Source organism: Stenella coeruleoalba (genome assembly GCF_951394435.1).
Source record: "Stenella coeruleoalba genome assembly, chromosome: 11".
Lineage (NCBI taxonomy): Eukaryota > Metazoa > Chordata > Mammalia > Artiodactyla > Delphinidae > Stenella > Stenella coeruleoalba.
In genome coordinates, this window is record NC_137157.1 from 94,334,584 (window position 1) to 94,361,306 (window position 26,723).

A 26,723-nucleotide genomic window follows, 5' to 3' on the forward strand; every position below is an offset into this window, starting at 1 on the left:
TTTATTTCCATAGAGCAATAATGGAAGAAAAACTATTTATTAAATATTTACTAAGTCAGATATAGTGACAAGAGACTTTCATCTGTTACCTCATTTGAATCTTAAAACTAGCCAGTGAAACTGGTAGTCATACACATATATATAAATTTTTTTTCTGGTTGAAGTCTGATTTTATTTCAGATTGAAACTAGAGTTAAGGTCTATGAAATATAGAAACATTAGCATTTAGAAGAAAAAGTTCTTTTATGTCAGAAAGTCATCTCAATTTGTACAGAATATTCTTCTTAATATTATTTAGACTTACTTGTACCCCTCCCCATCCAAGATTGACAGTTTTGTCAGGAACTGTGAAGGTTCTGAGACTGCTTTGTCTGCACGCTCCCAAGTGAGTTTGGTATAGTTTCATATCCATCAAAGGTTTGATTTCAACATGTTTTCTTTTTTTTATTAATTTTTATTGGGGTATAGTTTCTTTACAATGTTGTCTTAGTTTCTGCTGTAAGTAAAATGAATCAGGTATACTTATATCCTCTCTATTTTAGGTTTCCTTCCCATTTAGCAAAGGGAACTCTACACTTGTATTTATTTTCCACGGGAAGAAACTCTACTTTGAGGGGCTATGTAATTTATAAAGGTCACAGCTAAGAAACAGAATTCACGCTTTAGATACATGGCTTGGAAAATAGTTTGTAGAAGAATACAGTTAGGGTCACAGTTTGACTCAAATTTCATTTGTAAGTTAGTCACACTAACTTAAACTTTCATATGTAAGTTTATCAATATAAAATCTTTTTTTTTTTTTTTTACTTTCCAGATTTCTGTGGAAATTTAGCTTTCTTTATGAGAAAGTTAGCAGAAACTAAGCAAAGGTAAGCAAATAGGAAAGGATCTCATAGTCATGAAGATATATCCATAGGTATATTTAGAACATAGGCTATACCTGAGGCATTGTATTGGGTTGGCCAAAAAGTTCGTTCGGGTTTTTCCATATCACAAAACCTGAACGAACTTTTTGGCCAACCCAATACTAGTCTCCAAGGACACAGAAGTGAACTAGACATAGTCCCTGCTTCTTAGAAAACCTGAGATAAAATGAACTGTAAGCCAAAAAGCATCCATACATAATCTCAAGTGTATATAAAAATATATAATATATATAAATATAAACAAAACTGTATCTAGAATTACAAAAGGAAACTGACAAGAAAGACAAATATCATACAATATTGCTTATATGTGGAATCTAAAAAAGTGCACAAATGAACTTATCTACAAAACAGAGACAAACTTATGGTTAACAGGTGTGCCAGGTCTTAGTTGCGGTACTTGGGATCTTCAAACTTTGTTGAGGCATGCAGAATCTTTAGTTGCGGCATGTGGAATCTTTAGTTGTGGCATGTGGGATCTAGTTCCCTGACCAGGGATCAAACCCAGGCCCCCTGCATTGGGAGCATAGAGTCTTAGCCACTGGACCACCAGGGAAGTCCCTAGTCTTAGTGCTTTTTAAAATTTCCCTATATATTTTTAACTGACAGTAAGAGAATTTTGAATGTGTCAACCAATTGTATCTTTTCTCATTGGTTATTAAAATCATTTTGCATGGTTTCAGCTGTCATAGTCATTTTTATGGTCCCATGTGTACAAATACAGGGCTGTCTGTACAGAAAAGGAGGAACTCGTTCATATTTATAGGGTTCAAAATACAAATATCAGCTCATATTACTTAATACCCACTTAGTTTAGAAGCATGCTCTTCCAAATCCCTATATTACATCATTCAAGGATAGCTTGCCTCTTTGCTGGTAACAAGGATTATAAATGCACATTGTTAATATTTTGGGCAGGCCAAGAAATACAGCAGCAGCTGTATATAACAATTTATAATGCATCTCTTGGAGATGGTGCGTGAAATTCCCTAAAAAGTCCTTAAAGTATTTAACTCCACGGTGACATTATTATTTGTCTTGCTGCAAATCCAGTTTCTATCTGTGTAGCTCCTGGAGCTACTAAGTCCAATGTTATTCAGGTAGGCATATCCCCCAACTCCTTTGATAACAAACCTAAAACCAAACACAAAAATATTAAAAAAGCATAGGTTGGACAGACATCTACATTCATTCCTCCTCTGTATTCTTCAGCACCCCTACTCCAGGTATTTTTCATGTGAACAAGAGAAAAGTGAAAATCTGTCATTCATATGGCTTCTTCGTAAATATATACCACGTCTGTATTTCGTTCCTTTTCTATTCTCAGAGTCCCTGCTTGAATATCAGAAGATTATCATCGTCCATACCAAATCCAGTTATGTTGTTTATCAGGTATTTAACTAGTGCTTGCTGTTGTAGCCAAGTGAACTGCTGCCATCAGCGGTGATAAAAGAAATTATCACATTTTGAGATATAGGGAAGTCATTCTGGCTTATACATGAGTTAACGTGAATTTTATGCTATCTAAAATGTGGCCTATCAAACATACATTTGTACATCCGCTTTAATTATTAAAGAAGAGGGCACATTGACCAGAAGTAAAGAATGACCATGTTAAAAATAAAAATTAGGGGCTTCCCTGGTGGCGCAGTGGTTGAGAGTCCGCCTGCCGATGCAGGGGACACGGGTTCGTGCCCCGGTCCGGGAAGAGCCCACATGCCGCGGAGCGGCTGGGCCCGTGGGCCATGGCCGCTGAGCCTGCGCGTCCGGAGCCTGTCCTCCGCGACGGGAGAGGCCACAACAGTGAGAGGCCCGCGTACCGCAAAAAAATAAAAAAATAAAGATTAAATGCCCCTCTTCTTGGGACACCAATGCTTGTCCTCATTCAATGATAAGACTCCCTTCCCAGGGGCCAAGGCCATACTGGCCGGCTGTGTACATGCTGGTCCTTTTTTTTTTTTTATTTGAAACCTTGAAGAAATGTAACCCTGACTTGTTTAATGTTCTCTGTTCTGACAAGATATTAAATATAAAATATAAAACTCTGCTGGAAACGCTGCTTCTCTGGAGCAGTTTCTCAGAGTAATCTGCGAAGCAGGCTTCCGGGCTACTCCTCAGCTTGGCTCAAATAAAACTCTTTTCTATTCTTATTATTGATTGTTTATTGATTAATTCCATTGTCAGTGGCCTTCAGTGAAGATTATTTTCAGTGTTGTCCTGACCTGTTTCATATAAGTGTGAAAATAAAACTATTTACTTAATAGTAAATTCTTAAAACGGCTTAGCTGTGATTGATGGAAGCGACAGGGCCCTTATATTTCATCTGCTCCAATGTAATGGTTAAATTCAAAATACCCCCACTGAAGTGTTCAGAATCCAAGGTATGCTCCTAAGTTCCTTCCAGAGATAATTTAGGGGGGATTCCCACGGGTTCCCTGACGACCTCCCTTTTGTGAATGGACGCAGCCGCTGGGAGAGTGGACTGAGGGTCTGTGGATATCAATGCTTCAGTGGCTTTTTGGGATTGTAGGACCCCTGCTGTGCATCAACTGTTCTCTCTACATTCTAAATAGGGATTTCAGCACAGTTTAAGTCAGTGGATGAAAGCGGAAAAACTATGTCAAATGTCATCATTATGCTAAGATTTCAATTGAAATCACAATAAGTGTTTCCAAAGGCACAGCTAATAAGTGGAAGAGCATACAAAGGATTTCTATTTTGCACCTCATAGAGCAGTAAGCCTTCCATGCTATTAAATTTATTTTCCCATAAGCACAACGCACACACATAACCACATGTAAACACAATAGAAGGAAAAGAAGACTAAAAACGTACGAGGCGTTATATTCAGTGCTGTCTGTCCATTTCCAAACATGATGTAATGATTCTCTTCTAAGGCCAATCCAATGGTCAGAAGGGCCTTTATATCTTTTCAGGAAGTTCTATTATAAAACACAGAAAGTAAAAACACGTGTCTCTTTCATATTACTCTTGAGTCTCTCTTCCCTCCAGCCTTCTCTCTTTGGGTGGCAGCCTGGTATAATTGAAAAGCTTAGACTCTGGAGGGAGACTAGTCCCCGCTTCTCAGCTTAAGTCACTCAAATATCTCTAATCCTAAATTACATTAAAGTGACCATACATCCCAATTTGGGAAAGTCCCAGGTTATGCCTGTGGTTCCAGCATAATATTAATATTCTCACTTTCACTTCCCAAAATGTCCCAATTTGGATGATAAATTACATGATTACCATATTTCTTTGTACAATGGGAACAATACATCTAATTGAAGGTCAGCTATGAGGATTACATGAGAGAATGTATCTGAATTGTCTCACAGGGTTCCAGGCAGAGAATATACCCCAAACAAATATTAGGCACTAATATGCATCCCATGCCCCCAAGTCTACCCGGAATGGGGTCCTTCCTTATCTTTCAGCTTTCACCCTATGCAGCCTATATCTTTCTCAGGGTGCTAAGTATTCAACAAAGAACATGATCCAATAATATTTCTTACCAGCTCCTCCTCGGTTTCAAACTGACCAAGACCAGCTTTTAATGAGGTACAGAATGTCTGGCTGAATGACCAATTCCTTGCGTCTTCAGAAAAATAAAAACACTTATTTCCAAATCCAATCCATGCTTTTGGGCAGGTAACATACAGAACATGTGAGACCGTCTTCGTGTTTCTCACTAAAAGTTGGACAGACACAGTGAATCATAACAAACACATTTTCTCATCCCTTTTATCTATTTTTCCACTTACCATCCTGAGGTCAGTCTTTTTTTTTACATATGTATATATACACACATATATATATATACATGTGTATGTGTAGGTATAGTATAACCTAATTCCAAAATGAGGGATTTGAAGAAAAACATGGTCAAATATCAGCTAGACTCTTGTACTTTTATGGCCTCCGCTAGTAGCATTTTGTTTTTCTTAAAATCTGAACAGGAGCTACTTTCTATAGGTAGACAAATTGTTAAAAATGTCTTCCATGCCCAAATGCGTGTGTTTTTCCCAATGAATAGTTTTCCTTTATACGTATTTTGGCACCACTCATTACATAATTTCCCTTATCATCATCTTATTTTGCTTCCAGAAACATATTCTTAAGTGCCTGGCTACATAATAAATACTCTCTGTGGATGCTGCCCAACTCTTGGTTATGTGCAGAATTGCTGAGCTGTAACGCACTACCAACTAATATTTCTAATGCCTCTTGGAATGCTACCAGCCTTAGCCACTTATAAAATACCAACTGCTACTCAATATGTGGAAATATGATTGCATTTCACTGCTTGTCAAAACAGCAGGCCTTTCTGAGATCATTTTTCTTTTTTTGGTTTCTGGGAGAATACAATATTGAGATCCATGATCACTTGCTGAGGGCAAGCTAGCAGTAGTTGGTTTTTCCTAAATGATTTTATTATATTGAGGATTTGCCTTGGAACAGAATGGTCTACAGAAACTAATATGTGAATAAATATATATATTTTATATGGTGATCTTTTACCTCTGAGGTCAGTCTTGAAATACGTACATTCAATTGTTGCCTTCCTAAGTCATCACTAGCAGTCTTATCCCAGGCACAGAAGTCACCAGTCCACTGGACTTCAAGCAGAGTACCTATGTATCTGACTTCCCAGGGGTACACGGACACTAATGGCTTTAAGGAATCAATTTCTGTAGCATTTAATTTCTGTAGTACTCTTTCCTAGTATCATACAGATCCCCTTTCCCACATCTTCCTTAGTATCAGTCCTTCTTACTCTTGACAAAAGAAAGGCAAACTCCTTGCCTTTCCTAGATTTTACTATGGTACATTTCTTAGCGGGTATAAAACCTTCTAGTAGGGCTTCTCTGGTGGCGCAGTGGTTGGGAGTCCGCCTGCCGATGCAGGGGACACGGGTTTGTGCCCCGGTCTGGGAAGATCCCACATGCCGCGGAGCGGCTGGGCCCGTGAGCCATGGCCGCTGAGCCTGCGCATGCTCCGTAATGGGAGAGGCCACAACGGTGAGAGGCCCGCGTACCACACACACACACACAAAAAAAACCCAAAAACAAAAAACAAAAAAAACCCTTCTAGTAGACAAAACATAACACAGTTCAAATATTGATTTTAGTACCAAACATACAACGTAGGGTTTCCTATGTCGTTTTTTGTTTTATACATATTTCTGCTAAATATATATGAAAATATTTGGGCCCTTGTTAGTTGCTCTGAAACCAGCAAGATTTCAGAGTGTAGGCTATGGGAAGAATAGATGTTTTTGTTCCATAACCTCACTTTTTCCTCCCTTATCCAATCTGATAGGAAATACTGTTGACTCAACTTTCAAAGTAGATAGATTCTGACACCTAGTCCCACCTCCACTTTTACCATCAGAGCCAAGCCACGGTCCTCTCTGGCCTGGATCTCTACAAGTTTTCCCTAATAGGTGTTCCTGAGTCTACTTTTACTTCTAACAATCTTTTCTCAAAGTAGCTGTCAAAATGATTATTCTACAGTGAAATGCAGATCATGGCATTCCTCTCCTACAATTTCCCTCTTCCTCATCCTCCCCACTACACTCAAAATAAAAGCTGAAGTCTTTTTTTTTTTTTTTTGCTGTACGCGGGCCTCTCACTGTTGTGGCCTCTCCCGTTGCGGAGCACAGTCTCTGGACGCGCAGGTGCAGCGGCCACGGCTCACGGGCCCAGCCGCTCCGCGGCATGTGGGATCTTCCAGGAACGGGGCACGAACCCGTGTCCCCTGTATCAGCAGGCGGACTCTCAACCACTGCGCCACCAGGGAAGCCCAAAGCTGAAATTTTTAACTGACTCATAAGGCTATTATCTCCCTGACCCCCAGCCCATTACTCTCCCTCATTCTCATTTTGCTTTAGCTGAAGAAGCCTCCTTGCTTTTCCTCCAACATACCAAGGAGATTCCTTCTTTGATTCTGCTTGTTCCTGCCACCTGGAATGCTTTCCCCATATAGCCACATGGCTCCTTCATCACCTTCAAAAGTTTGCTGAAAAGTCATCCTTTCAAGGAGGCTTACCCTGGCCCCTTGTATTCTTCAAACTGTTACCCCTATATTATAGTATCTGTGTCTTCCTGCTACAATATGAGTTCCCTGGGAGCAGGGATTTTTTTGTGTGTTTTGTTCACTGATATACCTCAGGCACTTCACACAGTGCCTGGCACATAATGGAGCTCAGTAACTATTTATCGACAACATGAACGTGTGAAGAACATAGTAAAGTTTGGAGAACAGGTAACTTACCTGACAAAAAAATGGAAAGTACCATCACAATTGTAATCAGGACAATAATAATGATGATGCAAGAGTAAAGCAGGATTAGAGGAGATGTAATTAGTAGGCGTTTTCTTTGGAGGTCTTTACCTATAAATACAAATGTCATAATCTCAATCTCATGAAGGTATTAGGAAGAAAAACTTAAATTTATCACAGAACCAACCTGTACAGTCAGCTGTACCTCAACTCCCCTATTGCCAACCCCCTTCACAAAAGGTCCAGGTCCACAAATGAGAACCACGGCCCAAGAAACTGTTTGTTTTCCCCTAGAGAATCTTCCAGTTATTGAAAGAAGAGCTAATGAGAGAATAAGAATCAGGGCGTCTCTGGTGGCGCAGCGGTTTAGAGTCCGTCTGCCGATGCAGGGGACACGGGTTCGTGACCCGGTCCGGGAAGATCCCACATGCCACGGAGCGGCTGGGCCCGTGAGCCATGGCCGCTGAGCCTGCGCGTCCGGAAACAGGAGAGTCCACAGCGGTGAGAGGCCCGCGTACGGCAAAAAAAAAAAAAAAAAAAAAAAAAAGGATAAGTGTTGACACTGCAATTTCCTTACAGCTGGAGAAGCGTGGATCAATGTACTTGCTTAGTCCTGTTCTACTGAACAGGACAGCGTCAGGTCTGAATAACTGAGAATTGTACTATTTACTAAAACTTCTAAGAATTATTCCCTGCCCAATGCTGATCGATTCCGTTCCACGATCACCCCTCATCATCCCTACAGGGCAGGAAGTAGCTAAGAGTGGTCACCGCCCCTTATCCCACAAGATTGTGGAATGGAAATTGACAGTGGGGAATTTTAATAGGGAAAAGCTAAATCAGACTCCATGTTCAATCTGTTTCTTTGATTTTAACCTTTGCTTTTTGTTGCTTTTCTTATTATAATCATACATCATGGTTTGCCTCAGGGAACCCTGCCCCTCTGCCTGAATGTTATACTAAAGTGCCTTGGTTGGGCTCACAGGGAGACAATCTGACCCTGCCCACCTGTGAATGGCTGCAAGAAAGAAGAAATTAACCATCCCCTCACCGAGGCTGGTCATTCCAGGATATGTTTTGCAAGACTGATGGCCCTTTTACTTTACTTCCTCACCACCTCTGATTCTATAAAAGAAACTGGCATCCAGACCTGACAAGACGGTTTACTGGAGACACTAGTCTGCCATCTTCTCGGTCTGCCAGCTTTCCGAGTACAGTTGTATTCCCTGCCTCAACATCTCCTCTCTGATTCATTGGCCTGTCGTGTGGCGAGCTAAGCGAGCTGGCACTCAGTAACATGTTCAAAATTCTTCATTTCTTATTTTGCTTTGGCTTGATAAATTTTAGTGAGGCCCTCTCCTCCCCAAAGACCCCCAAACTCTGGCTTGCCTGAAAATGCAAACAAGCACTAAAGAAAGCACTGAGATGCATAACAGCTCATGTGTGCTCATGACCACGTGTCCCTGGGACACAAGTGAGAAGTGTTAACTCTGGAAATGACACCTGCTCTTCACACTCATGCTCTCTTTCCCCACAGGTGTTCTGTTCCCCTTCTTGCCCTATTTATAACATGAGAACCTTTTTAGAGCCCTTTTCCTATTGTAAGAGTCCTTGTGAATAATGTCTCTCTTTACTAAGTCCACACTATTGATACACAGTACAATATGGATGAATTTAAATGCATTACGCCAAGTGAAAAACAGTCAGACTCCGTAGACATTCTTCTAAAGCAAGAGTGTAAGAACTGAAAACAGATCAGTGGTTGCCAAAGGGTGAGGGAACGGGAAAGAAATGTTTACAAAGGGCGTGGGCGTGGGCGGTGTGGAGCTGTTCTATATCTTGATTGTGATGTGGTTACATGATTATATGTATTTGCCGAAACTCATAGAAATGTAACCCAAGAGAGTGAATTTTACTGAATGTCAACTATACTTTGAAAAAGTTCCTGCTGACTTTCTTTTAACCACTACATTTCACGTATATCTTCCAGAATGATAGGGGGCCTCAGTTTAAATGCTAGGCAGGGGAAAACAATATCGCATTGGCTTGTTTAAACAGTATACAACGACATTTGGATTTTGCCTCCATAAGAAAATCTCGACCTTCATTCTTTCTGGCTCTACATTAAAGCAAAATTGTCTTAGAAACTCAGTATGTTATGACTTCCATAATTTTTTTCATTGTTAGAAGAGTAAGACGTACATCTCCCCTTACACCTCTCCAATAAATCTCCTATTTGCCCCCTTACTAATCTTCTAAAAGTCCCCCCTTTTTCTTCTCCTTTATTTCCCTATATCTAGCTCCTAACACCCTCCCTTGTTTCATGTTCCATTTCTCTTTCTTGCTTACTTATTAATACTTCTCCTTTTTTGTAGGGGAATAAAATTTGCCACCCCCAAATGTCTCTTTGGCACGTGGATTATTTCAAGCTGAAAACCATCAAGGCCCAAAAGACTCAGGAAGAATCTTTGACCATCCCCCTAACTGCCTAAAACAATTTAGATAGAAGACCTGTTCCTGGAATAGAGCTATCACCAGAGATATCTGCAAAGATTAAGAGGTGAGTGTGATGATTTTAAACTGAACATGGCCTAAAGGTCAGAGTCTACTCTTGTGTCCCTTGTCTCTGTGTGGCCCAGCAAACATTTATTCACCAAACATTTGCTTTTCCATATCCTTGTCAATGACCTTCCTCCCCTTTGAAGTCCCAAACCACTACCCCCAACATCTTTTGTCATTAGCTGGAGACAGTATTTAAGGTGAAGTTTTTGGTCATTTTAGTCTGTTACTCATTTTCCTGTGTCTCTCCCATGTATACATGTTATTAAACTTTTGTTTGATTTTCTCCTGTTATTTATCTCATGTCAATTTAATTCTTAAACCAGCCAGAAGAGCAGAGGAAAATTGCTTCCTTCCTAACACTCCTCTGGTGTGTCCTTTTTTTGTCTCCCTCTAAATTCGTATGCCTCTTATATTACACTCTGAACACAACAACCTTCAAATTTCTAGTTTGAAAAATGGTGTCAGAAATTATCTCACAGAAGAACAGAGAAATGAACCATATTACTGGTCTACTGGTTTTAACTTTTATTTTCATGTTCTAGAAAACTTAGTTAACTTACAGGAACAGTTTAAATTTCAAAAGAATAGGTTTCACATTTGCACTGGTCAAATAGTTTCGGTTATGTAATCACTTGACTTAGCTAGAAAAACATTAACGTTAAGAACTTCCTTTTTCATTAAGCATGAACCCTGTGTTTCAGGAACTACAATATCCTGTTGATAAAAAATAAAATTCAGGGAGGGGGGAAGGGAAGAAGAAAGAAGGAAATGTTTGTTTTTAGCAGAAAATAGAGGTTCAGTAAAAGGTATTCTTTCTGCTGGACTGAAATACAAGCACGTGTGAGCTATGTTCTTTTTCTTTCTCATCAAATTTGCTATAAACTACAAATGCTAAAGGGTTTGCTGGCGGTTGGGTTTAGCCTCCAACTCCCACTCTCAAACACCCACATCGGTTTTTAAATGACAAAGGATCTATATACCAATAGTTCCAGTTTCTGCAGGGACTTTTTTTTTGAGTCAATAATTATTCATGGTTTTATTAAACAAAAGTCTCCTTAGAGAACAGTAAGAAATTAATTCTCAGCTAACATCAACTGGGGAGAGGGGAAGGAGGTTACAATTTTTTTTTTTAATGCATGGATGTTGATAAATAACAAAATTAAACAGATACTATATTTCAACAAATGCTTTTACTAATCACTATGTTGTTTTAATACTCTGATGTTCTCATTAAATCAAAACTCTTTAACTAAAATGATTATGTTTAAAAAATGCTCATATCATTTTTATGATCACTCCTGAAAATTTCTGGTAAGGCACATTTTATAAACTACTTTGGTAAGGTACTCTAAACAGGATGACATAAGGCTAGCTGAAGAGCCACCATAATCAAAGGGCCAGGGAATGAATAGGAAAGAGAGAAAGAGCGAGAGGAAGAGAGAGAGAGAGAGGAAACACAAAAGTACACCAGAGCCTGTGAGACAGAGAGAGAGAGACATAAAGAGGAAGAGAGACAAAGGGGGAAGCAAAGAGAAAATCATTTGGACACAGAAATGAGCCTCAATAGATTTTAGCTGAAATAGTTAATGATATCACTGAATATCAGATTTACCCTTGATTCCAAAAGGAAATTTTGTGGGGCACTTTTGTACCCAAAGGAAAGAAAATATACTTTTGTACTTAGTTAGAATTACTTTTTGAACAAAAAATTATGACTTTTATTTCTCCAAAGAAGACACAGATGGCCAACAAACACATGAAAGATGCTCAACATCACTAATTATTAGAGAAACGCAAATCAAAACTACAATGAGGTATCACCTCACACTGGTGAGAATGAGGAAGGAAGTAGCTAAGAGTGGTCACCGCCCCTTATCCCACAAGAAGAAGAAAGAAGAAGTTAACCATCACACTGGTCAGAATGACCATCATCACACTGGTCACACTGGTCAGAATGACCATCATCAAAAAATCTACAAACAATAAATGCTGGAGAAGATGTGAAGAAAAGGAAACCTTCCTACACTGTTGGTGGGTATGTAAACTGGTACAGCCACTATGGAAGCTCCTCAAAAAACTAAAAACAGAACTACAATCCCACTCCTGGGCATATACCTGGAGAAAACCATAATTCAAAAAGATGCATGTACCCTAATGTTCATTGCAGCACTATTTACAATAGCCAGGACATGGAAGCAACCTAAATGTCCATCAACAGAGGAATGGATAAAGAAGATGTGTTACAAATATACAGTGGAATATTACTCAGCCATAAAAAGGAACGAAATAGTGCCATTTGCAGAGACATGGATAGACCTAGAGACTGTTATACAGAGTGAAGTAAGTCAGAAAGAGAAAAACAAATATCATATAATATCACTTATATGTGGAATCTAGAAAAATGGTACAGATGAACTTATTTGCAAAGCAGAAATAGAGACACAGATGTAGAGAACAAACTTACAGATGCCAAGGGGGGAAGGGAGGGGTGGCATGAATTGGGAGATTGGGGTTGACATATACACACTACTATGTATAAAATAGATAACTAGTGAGAACCTACTGTATACCACAGGGAACTCTACTCAGTGCTCTGTGCTGAACTAACTGGGAAGGAAAACTAAGAAAGAGGGGATATATGTATAACTGATTCACTTTGCTGCACAGCAGAAACGAAGACAACACTGTAAAGCAACCATACTGCAATAAATATTTCTTTTAAAATTGTGAGTTTTAATCCTATTTCTTCTAGAAAATGTGACACCAGGTCAAAGGTCACTTCAGAAGTGAAGCCATCTCCAACTCCCTAGGTTTCATTAAATATATTGTAGCACTAATCACATCAAATTGGAGTAACTCATTTGGCTGTCCTTGAGATGATGAAACCCTGAAATCAGGGTCTAAATACAATTTGTCTTTGTAGCCCAGTGTCTAACAAATAACAAATTCCAAGTATATGATTACTAGATTCAATCAGACTACAGAATAGGTGTCATGGTTAATTTTGTTTTTTTACATATACATGTATCTATTCTTTTTCAAATTCTTTTCCCATTTAGGTTGTTACCTAATATTGAGCTGAGTCCCCTGTCTATACAGTAGGTACTGGCAACTTTTATTAGTATATGTATTTCCAAATTGTTAGATATACCAAAAAAAAAAAAAACCTCAAAAATAAATAAACAAAGGGGTGGGATAGGGAGGATGAGAGAAAAGCTCAAGAGGGAGGGGATATGGGGATATTCGTATACTTATAACTGATTCACTTTGTTGTACAACAGAAACTAACACAACATTGTAAAGCAGTTATACTCCAATAAAGATATATTAAATAAATAAATAAAAATTAAAAAAACAAATCCATTGTTGTTTGTTTGTCATGACTCTGGGATATAATGATCTGTTATTTAATATCATAATGTGACTTGCCAGGGTGCAGGTTGCCAGCAAGGACTAATAAAATAAACCCGGGCTTCCCTGGTGGCGCAGTGGTTGAGAGTCCGCCTGCCGATGCAGGGGACGCGGGTTCGTGCCCCGGTCCGGGAAGATCCCATATGCCGCGGAGCGGCTGCGCCCGTGAGCCATGGCCGCTGAGCCTGCGCGTCCGGAGCCTGTGCTCCGCAACGGGAGAGGCCACAACAGTGAGAGGCCCGCGTAAAGCAAAAAAATAAAATAATAAAATAAAATAAAAAAAAATAAAATAAACCCAGAGAACATTTTTCTCTTAGCCTCCTGTAACCTAATTCACTGTGCAGAAATATTTAAGTAACGTACACAGTAACACAATCACCAACACAACAATTACACACTTGTCCTCTCACCCACCTCTAGTCCCTCAAAACATCTCTCCTTCTATGGAGGTTAACTGTGAAGAATTATATTCCTGCAGTGCAATTTCTATCCTGCTGTCAGTGGTCAGTGGAATAAAAGCTGTTTTGTTTTGTCAAAGCTTATCAATTTTACCTTACCAGATCGTCCCTCCTCCATGCTTTCTCTGGAGGTAGGTTCTGTCTGTAAGATTTTCAAAGAAGCTTCCTCCACAGTCATGCTTCTGCTTCATCAGGAGCACTTGGCACTGTCTCGAAATAGTTGCAAAAGCATGAACTGGGAGGGGAAACAGTTTGAATCTGAACAATCAGCTAAAAGAAAAGCAAAACTACCGCCCAGTAAGTGGGCTGTAAAGGAAATAAATGAAGCTGACAAGTCCATTAGAATTTTAAAATGCAAAGTGCTTTTAACTTAGAAAGATTGGGGCTTCTCTAGTGGAGCAGTGGTTGAGAATCTACCTGCCAATGCAGGGGACATGGGTTCGAGCCCTGGTCTGGGAAGATCCCACATTCCACAGAGCAACTAGACCCGTGAGCAACAACTACTGAGCCTGCGCGTCTGCAGCCTATACCCCACAACAAGAGAGGACACGATAGTGAGAGGCCCGCGCACTGCGATGAAGAGTGACCCCCGCTCACCGCAACTAGGGAAAGCCCTCGCACAGAAACGAAGACCCAACACAGCCAAAAATAAATAAATTAATTAATTAATTAAAAAAAAAAAGATCAACTCCACAGACTTCTGTTCCCTGTCAAAATGGAATAACAGGGACCAGATTTACTTTCTTGCCTGAATCAACTAAAAAGAAAAAAAAGAAAATGTGTGAAAAAAAAATACTTTTCAATCACTGGGCATCAATCAATGAAGGGCAGTGATCTTCTGAAAACAAATTTGGTGAGTCCTGCAATTGCCCCAGCTACTGCCCAGAGACAGTTCTGTATGTGTGATTTAAGCAGGGGAAAACCAGAGAAATGCCAAGAGATTCCCTGAGGTGAAGAGGGGAAGCTCAGAGACAAGGGCTATGCAGATAGAGTATCAGAAAAGAAAGAGATACACAGCCAGAGGATTCTGGGGGTGTACAGAGTGTCCCCCTTGGGTATTCAGCAGTGTACTGATCAGCACTTGTGTATGAGGATGGAGGGAAAAAAACATGAAATGACTAGAGGAAGCAGTATCCAGTGTTCCCATCCAGATGGGAATAGTGCCTGTTCAGACCAGCCAGACTGGGAAACCTCATCATTTATGGGGCCTTTTAGGAGTACTCATAAATATCTTGCTTCAGTGGTGGGGAACGATTAGCCATAGACTAAATGGTGACCTGATTGCTTCTAACAAATTGAGATGATAGGAAAAATACATATATCTTTTATATATGTAAAATGTTCCTGTTCCTGGCGCAAAGCTCCTAAAACCCTTGTAAATTCCTAAGTGATAATTGCACGAGGAGCATCTTTTGTTCTGATGAGGTGACTCTGGGTGGATGGGTTCCTGGAGGGGGTTGGTCACCAGCAAGACCATGTCATGATTCAGAAGCTTGGAATTATCAGCTCCACCCCCATCCTCCAGAGAGCGGAGAGGAGCTGGAAATGGAGTTAACCACCGATCATGCCTATTCAAGGAAGCCTCCATAAAATCTCAATTGCATGGCATTCCAAACTGATGAACGCATTCACACCAGGAGGGTGATGCCCCCAACTTCATGGGGATAGAGGCTCCTGCCCTCAAGACCCTCCCAGATCTCACCCTATATAATCTCTTCATCAAGCTGTTTATCTGTATCCTTTATCACACCCTCTAATAAACTGGTAAGCATAAGGGTTTCCCTGAACTCTATGAGCCACTCTGGCAAATTAATCAAAATCGAGGAGGGGGTCATGGTAATCTCTGATTTGTAGTCAAATTGAACAGAAGTTATGGGTAACCTGGGGGCCTACTACTTGCACTGGCATCTGAAGTGGGAAGCAATCTTGTGGGACTGGGCCCTTAACCTGTGGGATCTGATGCTATCTCCAGGTTGATAGTATTAGAATTGAGTTAAATCGTGGGACACCAGGCTAGTGTCATAGAGAATTGCTTGTTTAGGGGAAAAATCTCGTGCATTTGGTGACCAGAAGTGAACAGAAGTGAAGAGTTCTGTGTGCATAGTAAAGGAGATTCACGGGGAAGAAACACCAATTAGGAAGGACTGTAGACTTTTCCTTTACACAAATCTTAAAAGGAAGACTCAAAAGGCTAGAACCATTTCCAAATAATTTAACTGTGTCTCAGAACAAATTCAAGAATACTTAGAGAAATGCAAAAATATCCAATACCCAACAAGGTAAAAACTCACAATCTCTGGAATGCTATCAAAGATTGCAAAGAAGCAGGAAATCATGACCCATGATGTGAAGAAAATGAGCCAATACAAACAGGCCCAGGAATGAAACGGAGCAGGACCCTGTGGGACTCCTGGGCATGGAAGTCTTTCTGTCCCCCATTTCTTGTTTGTAAGGAATAGACTCCAGCCTCCATGACCTTCCCTGAGTTCTAAAGGCAGATTAGAACAGTTGCTAATCAGGGAAGGGAGGGGATGCAGAGACAAGGGAGGAACAGTCAAGAAACAACAGTGCAGCCTTGGGGCAGGGCGCTGGTTCTGCCTCAAGGGATACACATAACAATATCTTTAAGGTCTTTATAGAACTAAACCCCCCAACAAGTGAAAGATGTCAGCATTCTTCATTCCAGATTAAAGTAACCAGAGAAGCTCTTCGAGCAGACCACCTGAGGCCAGATTTAAGGGACCACAGAAACTCATTAGATTACCTGAGACCAGATTAAAGGAGTGCAGTCCCTGCACACACCCTAATCTTATCAGCAACCCCAGTTCTTGAACCATTGCTAAAACTCCACACCAAATTCCCCTGGATTGGGACACACAGTTTTTCAGGGCATGGGCCCGCTGTGTCCCCCTTTGCCTGGCAAAGCAATAAAGCTATTCTTTTCTACTGCACCCAAAATTCTGTCTCTGAGATTTGATTAGGCACTGTGGGACTCGAGGGACATTGTTCCAGCTAATGATTAAGAACTCTCCAGACAATAGGGGCTTCTTAGACAACGGGTGAATTTCCAGGATGTCCGGCTCCCTTCTGAGAAGGAGGGAGATAAACAAAATGTAAAAAAGGTATCTGTCAAAGACCAATCAGGAAGCTGGGGACAAGTTCCCTCTCTGGTCCGAGCCTAAGCCGGGACCAATCAGCAGGAAAACACAACCAAATCTATAATTTACATACGGGGAAGTGGGAACCTATAAAACTGACATATTCGCGCCCAAAAGGGGTTCCTTCTTCGACCTCCTGCGTGAGGACCAAGGAACCCCGGTGCACCGGCCTTCAATAAACCTCTTGCGTTTTGCATCGACTTCCGACTCTTGTTGTTTCCTGGGCGAGTCGAAACTCCTAGGAGACCGCGCAGGTCTAACAGCACCAGTGCACAAAGGGCTGAGCTTTCAGCATCAGGAATAATACAGATATTACAAATAGCAGATAAGGAAATCAAAATGTTTCTATAACTATTAAGTACAGTCACAGAAGATATTTAAGAAAAGATACAAACCCAACTTCTAGTGACAAAAACTGCAATTTCTTGCGATGAAAAATTCCCTGACTAGACTAATGGCAAGTTAGACTTGCAGGAGAAAAGATTGGTGAGCTTGAAAACATAGCAACAGATGTTTGAATAAATTCCATAACAAATTGTCACCGAATCCCTAAGGAGAAGATCATTTCCTGTTGACAAAAGTTACTATTAGTAACTTTATTATTAAGCATTACTCCTTAGTATTATTTTGTGAAACGTCCAGAATTTTGCCATACCAGACAACATGAATGAGATTTACTTTACCTTGGTATAGAAAAAAACATTTTCACAGGGAAAATATTCCACAGATATCACTAAACATCTACTCTAATGGATAAAATGAAAAAGGTCAGTATACAATTTCTTAGGGATGATATAAAACAACTGGAACGCTTATACACTGTTGGTGGGGGTATAAATATTTATAGAAATTTTGGAACACTCTTTGACATAACAACTAAAGTTGATCATAGCTAAACCATGATCCAGAAATTTTAGTCACATTGCCCCCCCCAAATAAACACATATGTACATAAAAAGACACACACAAAATCGCTATAGCAGAATTATTTGTAATAGCCAACAACTGAAAACTCAGATGCCCATTAATAGGAGAATGGAAAAATATTGTGGTATATTAATACAATGGGATACTATTCAGCAATGAGCATGAACAAACTCTTGCTATAGGCAACGACATGGGTGAATCTCAAAAACATAATGTTCAATACAAGAAAACAGGCACAATAGAATACACCTTGAACTGTTCAAGTTATAAAAAGCTCTGAAACAAGCAAAAGTAATCTCCGAGGTTAAGAAGATTCTTTTGGCGGCAAGAAGGGAATAGTGATTTGCAGGAGAACAAGAAGGCTTGAGTGCGGCCGGTAATATCCTATTTAACGATTAGGGTGGTGGTTATAGTTACATGAAAATTAAGTATAATCTTGTGATACGTAACTGTTCACTATACTAAAATAATAATATTTATTAAATATATCTGTGTGAGAAACAATATCTGTTTAAAAAAAATAGTGCACATCAAATGCGCAAGAATAGGTGCCTATGGAGGGGCAAAAATGGGACTTAAAGGAGGATAAGTGAAACAGGAGAGGCTTTAAACGGTCCATAATGATAGTGTGACATCAACTTGGTCTGCAACTAACTTACCAACTATACTGCTTGTGGCCCAAGGGCCAGGGAGTGTTTCTCTTTGGGAAAAGACTTCATGGGGGTTGACGGCACTTACATTGAAGCTTAAAGGAAAGATAGGATTTAGACAAAGTTGAACTTGTTATTTCAGCTATAGGGAACGAGGTAGAATTATGATTCTATACCCTGCTTACACATTTGAATCACTAGGAGGCTTTTAAAAAATGATTCTAACGCACCAGGAGAGCCTAATTAAATCAGGATCTCTGGGAGGTGATATTTGAGCGTCCATATTTTCTGAGATGTTCCCCCACCACCGCCCCCCCCCCCCAACCCCGGCCCGACCAAAATGATTCTAAAAGGGAGCCTATACTGGGAACCGCTGGTGTAGAGTGCATCAATAAGGGAAGTTTAAATATTGAAAACAATGGTGTTTGGGGCTATAAAGGTAGATTAGAGACAGTAAATGGCCATGGATATAGCCACTGGGGACCATGCAATGGGGCATCAATAATCAGAATGGTGCTTTGAGATCTAGTATGGCAGTGGCTTGTAAGATGGCAGAGAGGTGGAAGAAATTAGATGTAAGTTAATGAAAGCATACTTCATTTGTAAAAAAAATATTTTTTCGTGTGTTCTTTTCTTTTTCTATATTTTAAGTTTTAAACTTCTCAAGCCCAGTTTTTCTTTTGGCGTTTACACTTGGAATGCTGGTCATTCTGATGACTGCCAGTAGAAAGCAGCTCTGAAAGGTAAGAGAACAGAATATTGTGATCAGCTTTTTTTAACTCAGCATAGTTCTCTGGCAATTCATCCAAATCGTTATGTGTATTAAGACTTCACTCCTTTTTTTAAAAAAATTAATTAATTAATTAATTAACTTTTGGCTATGTTGGGTCTTCGTTTCTGCGCGAGGGCTTTCTCTAGTTGCGGCGAGCTGGGGCCACTCTTCATCGCGGTGCGCGAGCCTCTCACTGTCGCGGCCTCTCTTGTTGCGGAGCACAGGCTCCAGATGCGCAGGCTCAGTAGTTGTGGCTCACGGGCCTAGTTGCTCCGCGGCATGTGGGATCCTCCCAGACCAGGGCTCGAACCCGTGTCCCCTGCATTGGCAGGCAGATTCTCAACCACTGTGCCACCAGGGAAGCAATGGACTTCACTCCTTTTTATTGCTGAGTAGTATTCCATGGTGTGGATGTATGCTAGTTTGTTTAACCATTCCTCTATTAAAGAACATCTCTTTCTTTTTTTTCCAGTTTTGGATTATCATGAATAAAATGGCTATAAACATTTGTGCAGAGGTATTTGTGTGAAATACATGATCATTTCTCTGGGATAAATACTCAGAATTATGATTGGGTTGTATGGTAATTGTACATTTACTTTAAAAAAAAAAGCCAAACTTTTCCAGAGTCACTATTCTATTTTACATTCCCACCAGCAACGTATGAGTGAATCAGGTTCTCCACATCTTCCCTGCATTTGATGTCAGGGTTTTTTTGTTTTGTTTTGTTTTTTGCGGTACGCGGGCCTCTCACTGTGGTGGCCTCTCCCACCGCGGAGCACAGGCTCCGGACGCGCAGGCTCAGCGGCCATGGCTCATGGGCCCAGCCGCTTCGCGGCACGTGGGATCCTCCCAGACCTAGGGCATGAACCCGTGTCCCCTGCATCGGCAGGCGGACTCCCAACCACTGCGCCACCAGGGAAGCCCTGTCAGTGTTTCTTAATTTAGCTGTACTGAGGTTTGTGGAGTAGTCTCTCACTGTGGTTTTAATTAGCATTTCCGTAATGGCTAAAGATGTTGAGCATCTTTTCATGTGCTTATTTGTTCTCTTTATCCTCTTCAGTGAAATGTATCTTTATGATTTTTGCCCATTTTGTAATTAGAGTCTTTGCATTTTTGCTGTTGGGTTTTGAGGATTTTTTCTATATTATAAATATACATTTCCACCAACCCTTTCATCTAGATGTGGCCACAGAAATAATTCTCACTAATGTGAATATGAATCAAGGTGAGGTATGTCGCTATGTCACTGGGCACAGACCTTCCAGAAATGGACTTGAGGCAGGAGATAGATGGGCCCCAGGCTGAAGAGCTGGAGTTTGTCCCCTGTGGACAGATACTCCAAGATGAAGAGGAGAAGCTAAGCCCTGCCCAGATAAGAGACCATATATTTCTCATTTTCAAGGTCAAGGAGACCTTCCCGACTATACATGCTCAGAGAAGCTCTTTGGAGGTCAAAAAGGGGAGTGATGTCAACCTACCCATAGGCCTCTTGGCCAGAATCCATCTTGGCTAAGAGATGCACACACACACGGGAGAACCCTGAGATGTACCAAATATGGACTCAGAAGCAGGCAAAGCAAGATGATTGGCCAAAGGAAACCCAGAAGAAATGCCCCATAAAAGTGATTCAAACTACCATGAGGGCGCAACTCTCTCTTGAGCCTGCCCACGTGTGCCTATTCACACGTACTCTTTTTCTCCCTAATAAACACTTTACGTGTTTCACTACTTTCCGTTTCTTTGTGGAAATTCATTTTCTGCAAAGCCGTACTGACCAGGGCCTTGTCGCTGGCCACTGGTCTAGTGGTTAGGATTCAGCCCTCTCACTGCCACGACCTGACTTCAATCTCTGGTCAGGAACCAAAATCCTGCTTCAAGCTGCTTCAGGCTGAGGACACCCAAGCTCAGACATGTCTTCACAAAAGCTTTCCCCTTTCTCTATTTAGGTGAAAATATCAAGGAGACCTTAGAGGTGGCGGCACAGCCTCAAGATAAAAGAAACTTATGTCCCTGAATTTCCAGGAAAGAAAGCTGCGCTCTGACCAGTAATTCCTGTGACCAGTAATTCCACAGCTACCTGAGTTATAAGTAAATATATACTGTGCTATCAATGAAATTTAGGGAGTTATTTACTGCAGCAGCTGTGTAACACATCTAGTTAGAGTGGCAGCCCCATTTCTTCATGTTTTTTGTATTCCTAATCATTTATCATCAAATCACGCAACACAACAGAGTAGCCCTACTCGCCACAACTAGAGAAAGCCCGCTCGCCACAACTAGAGAAAGCCCGCACGCAGCAAAGAAGAACCCATGCAGCCAAAAGTAAATAAATAAATTTATGTAAAAAAAAAGAAAAGAAATTATCATGGAGTAATCACAGTTCAGCATACAAAAATGGAGTTGGGAGGCCAGTGAGGGCCTGATTTCAGAACTAAAGAACTTGAACTTTGTTTGTATTGTACCAGATCCAAGGACAGAACATCTGCCACCTCTTTTGGTTTCAAGCCCCCCCCCCCCCCCCCCCCCGCCCCCCGCCTTGCTTCCTTTTGGTTTCAAGTTTCCCCCTCCTGCCTTGTGGCCTTGTGGTTATGCAACTATTTCAAATTCAACCAATCCTTGCTTAACAAGCACCCTCAGCTTCTCCAATGATAGCTCTTGACAAGGTTTAAAACTAACCAGGGCTTCTTGCTTTTGTCTCTTATAAACTTCCTCCATTTTTTTGGCCTGGCAGATCACAACTCCAGAGCTTCCTGAATCTGTGTCTCCAGGCTTTAGCTCTAACAATTCCCCAATAAATGCCTCTTTATCTCAACCAGGTCTTTGTTTCTGAAATTTCAGTTAATAAGAGCAGTATGTTAAGAAGCCAGTGGCACAATTAACCTGTATGACACCTGGATGGGAACTTTCTGTTTTAACATACGGTATTCTGCCAGAGGGAGCTTGAGGGTATTCAGACCCAGCTTAAAGGCAATTCTCCCCAAGAAAGTTGGGAGATCTGTGTTCCTGGAATGGAGGGGGCCAGTTCCAGAGGGGGCCATGCCAGTTCCAAAGGGATCTCTATTTTCCAATTAAGATACCAACCTGGGGTTGGGGTGCACTGAGACATAAAAAGAGGGAGGGGCCCTGAACCAGGTCACTAGGAATGCCTGCCGCAGTCTCCCAGCCTTTCAAAGCCCTTAATCCCCAGACCACAGGGCCTGTCCTAAGGAATCTCCCACTCACTCCCTAAAGTTGCGCAAACTCCCATGAAGAGGGCGGCTTAGGGGCCCAGGCATCTGGGGAGAAATCAGGTCACATTTCTTGAAATCATCTGTCTAGGCCAGACCCTCACCTCTGTTGGGAAAGGGCTGGAGAGTTCACAGCCCGGGTGAAACCAAGGAAGGCGTTTTCTTCTTCCTCTTCTCGGTTCTCCCTTTGGCGGCTCCTCTTTTCACTGTGACATGGTGCTGGAGCGGTGGCGGCCCTGTGGGGATGGCTGGTCTCAGGGCTATGAACTCTCTGCCCCCCCCCCACGCGCTCTCCAGGGGGCTCCAGCTTCGGGGTCTGCGCCCACATCCCTCCCCATCCGCAGCCCCTCCTGGACGGTCTCTGGCTTCCAGGCCTCAACCTTCTGCCACCGCCTGGGGCAGGCCAGGAAGCAGGCACTGGCAGTAGACCAGAGGGCAGTAGATATCCCACGGCCGGATGTCACGCCCAGCTTTTTTTAACCCAGTTTTGCTTCCTGTTTTTCATTTGCCAGGGCTTCGAGGCAAAAGAGAAAGTCAGAACCGTTGTAAACAGGATGCCTTCAGGTTAGGGGTCTTTGGTTCCTTTCCAAAGTCGCCTGAGGACACTGAAACTTGCGGAGCGCCTGATGGGGTCCTGGTGGGTTAACAGTGGATCAAAGAAGACTGCCCGCTGCTCAGGCTGTCTCCCAAACCGGGTCCCTTCCTGGCAAAGCAGGGGAAAGTCTGCAGCAGGCCACAGGCTGGTTGCCACGCTGGCCTACCAGAGGTGGGGACGAGGCTGTCTAACCTGTGTTAACCAAGACTTTTGAGAACAGAAAACCCTGCTTGTGACCACACACACACACACACACACACACACACACACACACCCGAAAGGTGTTGATGTGTGGTTAGGAGCTCAGGTCTCAGGAGGCACAGATCAAAAAGCATTGAGTTGCATGCGTTCCAGGACTACAAAATGGGGAAAGCTCACAGAGGCAAAAAACTGCAAGGTTACATAAATTGTCAAGAATTCAGATTGGAGTTGGCAAGAAATAAGGGTGCTTGTTTAAACAAGAATGTGTTGGGGTTCAAAATGGTTATACAGTTGCAGGGCAGGGAGGGGGGCACTTGGAAACAGTGTCTGCAGCCAGCAGCTGCTTGCAAATATCGTGAAAATGGCTGGTGGTGTTCTTAAATTAGATACAGTTCCGAAAGTTCAAGTCCTCAGTGATGCAAGAATGCATCTGAAACCACATCCACCGATGGCCACCTGGCTCCATTCTGGATGTGTGAACCATAGTTACTCCATTTTGATTTTTAAATGATCTTAAATATAGCATCACCTGTCTCCATCACACTTTCTCGGACTTCCTTGGGGTGATCAGATCTCAAAGCTGAGGATCTGTCCACAGTGAGATTGGTCCAGGTGGAAAGGAGTTTAGGAACATGTTCTCAAAACACTACCATAACTGCAAACATCAGTCTTTGATCAACAGATTTTTTTTTTCTGGTGGCTTATTTTCATCCCTGAAATGATTTAGAAGTTTCATCAAGGGGTGATAATAAAAAGCAGATGACTCTTTAGAAGACAGCTTGGCAGTCTCTTAAGAAATGAATACACTCATCATATGATCCAACAATCTCACTTTTTGGCATTTACACGAATGAGTTGAAAACTGAAGTTTAGGGGCTTCCCTGGTGGCGCAGTGGTTGAGAGTCCGCCTGCCGATGCAGGGGACGCAGGTTCGTGCCCCGGTCCGGGAAGATCCCACGTGCCGCAGAGCGGTTGGGCCCGTGAGCCATGGCCGCTGAGCCTGCGCGTCTGGAGCCTGTGCTCCGCAACGGGAGAGGCCGCAGCAGTGAGAGGCCCGCATACTGCAAAAACAAAAACAAAAACCTGAAGTTTATGCCAAACCTACACAGGTGTGTTTATAGCAGCTATATTCATGACTGCCAAAACTTGGAAGCAACCAAGATGCCTGTCAATATATACACGGCTAAACACACTGTAGACGCTCCAAACAATGGCATCATATTCAGGGACTTTGTTAGGAGGACTGAAATGGAAGGCGTCTTGTTCAGGCTTCAGAGGCGATATTAGGCCACTAACTGATTTGTGATCTTGCCTGGACCACGTGCCTGTTTGGGAGCTGTGGCCAGCAAGTCCGGCGGCACTTAAGATAAAGAAGGGAGAGGATCGTGCAGTTCCATGAGCCTCAGGGACCTGGCCAGTTCCCGGGGATCTAGAAATTCTTAGGATACACGAAATGAGATAAACAGCATCGTTGAAGAAACCCCAAGCTGCGTATTTGCAGGCACACTGATGATACCAGTTTGCGGCCTGGTATTATCAGCGGGACTCCCCTAAACTGCAATATGCGTCCGTGGAGTGGACGCACTGCCCGGGACCTTGCCCAGTTGGGACTCCAGATTGCTGTTTTTGGGACTTCCCAGCGCCGTTCGAGTCTGGACGTAGGTGTCGGCCCAGTTTGGTGAGGTACACGCTTTTACTGTTCTCTCCCTTTTCATTTCTATTTCTTTCTTTTTAATGATTTTCTATTAAAGTTAAGTTGAAATTGTCTATTTGTGTGACGGGCGGTGTCTCTTCGTTAACGAATTCTTCGAAACTAAAACAAAAGTAAAACTTTTGGCAAAACAGACTTAAAAAAACGTTCTCGAATCAAGAAAAGACATAAAAGAACCTTTAATGCAGGTTACTAAGTGAAAGAAGGCAATCTGAAAAGGCTACGTACTGTAAAATTCCAACGATTTGACATTCAGGAAAAGGCAAAACTATGCAGACAGTGAAAAGGTCTGTCTAAGGGGCCAAGGTGGGAAGGTTGGGAGGGACGAATAGGTGGACCCCAGGGTTTTTTTGGGGTTTTTTTTTGCGGTACGCAGGCCTCTCACTGTTGTGGCTTCTCCCGTTGCGGAGCACAGGTTCCGGACGCGCAGGCGCAGCGGCCGTGGCTCACGGGCCCAGCCGCTCCGCGGCATGTGGGATCCTCCCGGACTGGGGCACGAACCCGCGTCCCCTGCAACGGCAGGCGGACTCTCAACCACTGCGCCACCAGGGAAGCCCTTCCTCATTGTTGAGTAGACGTCAAGCTTCCATCATCAGCTCCTCCTCCAGGTCCAGCTGGGGAGTTTTCTTGTCCCTACGTGGTTAATCCAGGACTGTCATGGCACTATGGAAAAATTATTTCAGGTCTCAATACCATGAGGGTCTTTCACTTTGCAATGCAATGTCACCTTTCCATAAATTATTGTTTTTTATGTGCAGAGAGCATGTCCTAGGGGTCATTAACTTACTGAGCTCGCTGAGCAGGATGTGGGTCTCATGCCACCATTGTTTTATTGTTGGGGGCACGTCTCATGCTTCGGTTGCATGCCTTTGTTGATACACAAGCCTGCTTCATTTTGTGGTTAAGCAAACCTGCTTGCTTAAGTGATCGTTAACTTACAGGGGTCTCCCATACTTTTCTTACTTACAATCCCCTAGTGGGGTTAACTATTTAATTACCGACTTTGTCCCTTGACTGTGTCCCTTTCAGATTCATGTCATTATACATTTTTCAAAATCCATAGCATATAGAACACAAAGAGTGAACCCTCATTTAGACTATGGACTTCAGTTAATAATAATGTAGCGAAATTTGTTCATCAGCTGTAACCAGTGTAACACAATAATGGAAGGTGTTAAAAATAGGGGAAGATGCCTAAGAGGAAGAAACGCATACGGGAACTCTGTATTTTCTGCTAAAATTTTCTGCAGACCTAAACTGCTTTTTTTCTCATAAAGCTAAAATGAAGTCTGTTAATTTTAAAAAGCAGGTGACTTTTAGTCAGCATTATAACTGTTTTAGCACAGTGACCTAAGAACCCACACTCATCCTTAACCTAGAACTGAAAGTTATACATGTTACATGTACAGAGCTCCAGTGAGTGTGCTCTGTACACGTGACATAAGTTAAGGGTCAAAGATCATTTGCTGCCACAATTCTTTAAATGAAAATCAGAAAAAGGCACTTTATTTTTTTACTTTTTAAAGTTATTTATTTTTGGCTGCATTGGATCTTCATTGCTGAGTGCAGGCTTTCTCTAGTTGCAGCAAGCAGGGGGCGCTACTCTTCATTGCGGTGCGCGGGCTTCTCATTGCAGTGGCTTCTCTTGTCGTGGAGCATGGGCTCTAGGTTCACGGGCTTCAGTGGTTGCAGTGCGTGGGCTCAGTAGTTGTGGCACATGGGTTTAGTTGCTCCACGGCATGTGGGATCTTCCTGGACCAGGGATCGAACCCGTGTCCCCTGCATTGGCAGGCAGATTCTTAACCACTGCACCACGAGGGAAGTCCCTGAAAAAGGC

At 42.1% G+C, this 26,723-nt stretch overlaps 1 protein-coding gene across 1 annotated transcript; it reads right to left on the reverse strand.

Moving 5' to 3' along the window:
• Positions 1-224: 224 nt before the first annotated feature.
• CLEC2D (C-type lectin domain family 2 member D) lies at positions 225-13,857 on the reverse strand. Its single transcript, XM_079937076.1, has 5 exons — positions 13,742-13,857; positions 7,203-7,322; positions 4,442-4,617; positions 3,762-3,868; positions 225-2,060 (listed from the first exon to the last, which is right to left on the reverse strand). Exons 1-5 carry the CDS (start codon positions 13,818-13,820, stop codon positions 1,916-1,918), a joined length of 627 nt encoding a protein of 208 aa, XP_079793202.1. The 5' UTR covers positions 13,821-13,857; the 3' UTR covers positions 225-1,915.
• Between the last annotated feature and the right edge of the window lie 12,866 nt (positions 13,858-26,723).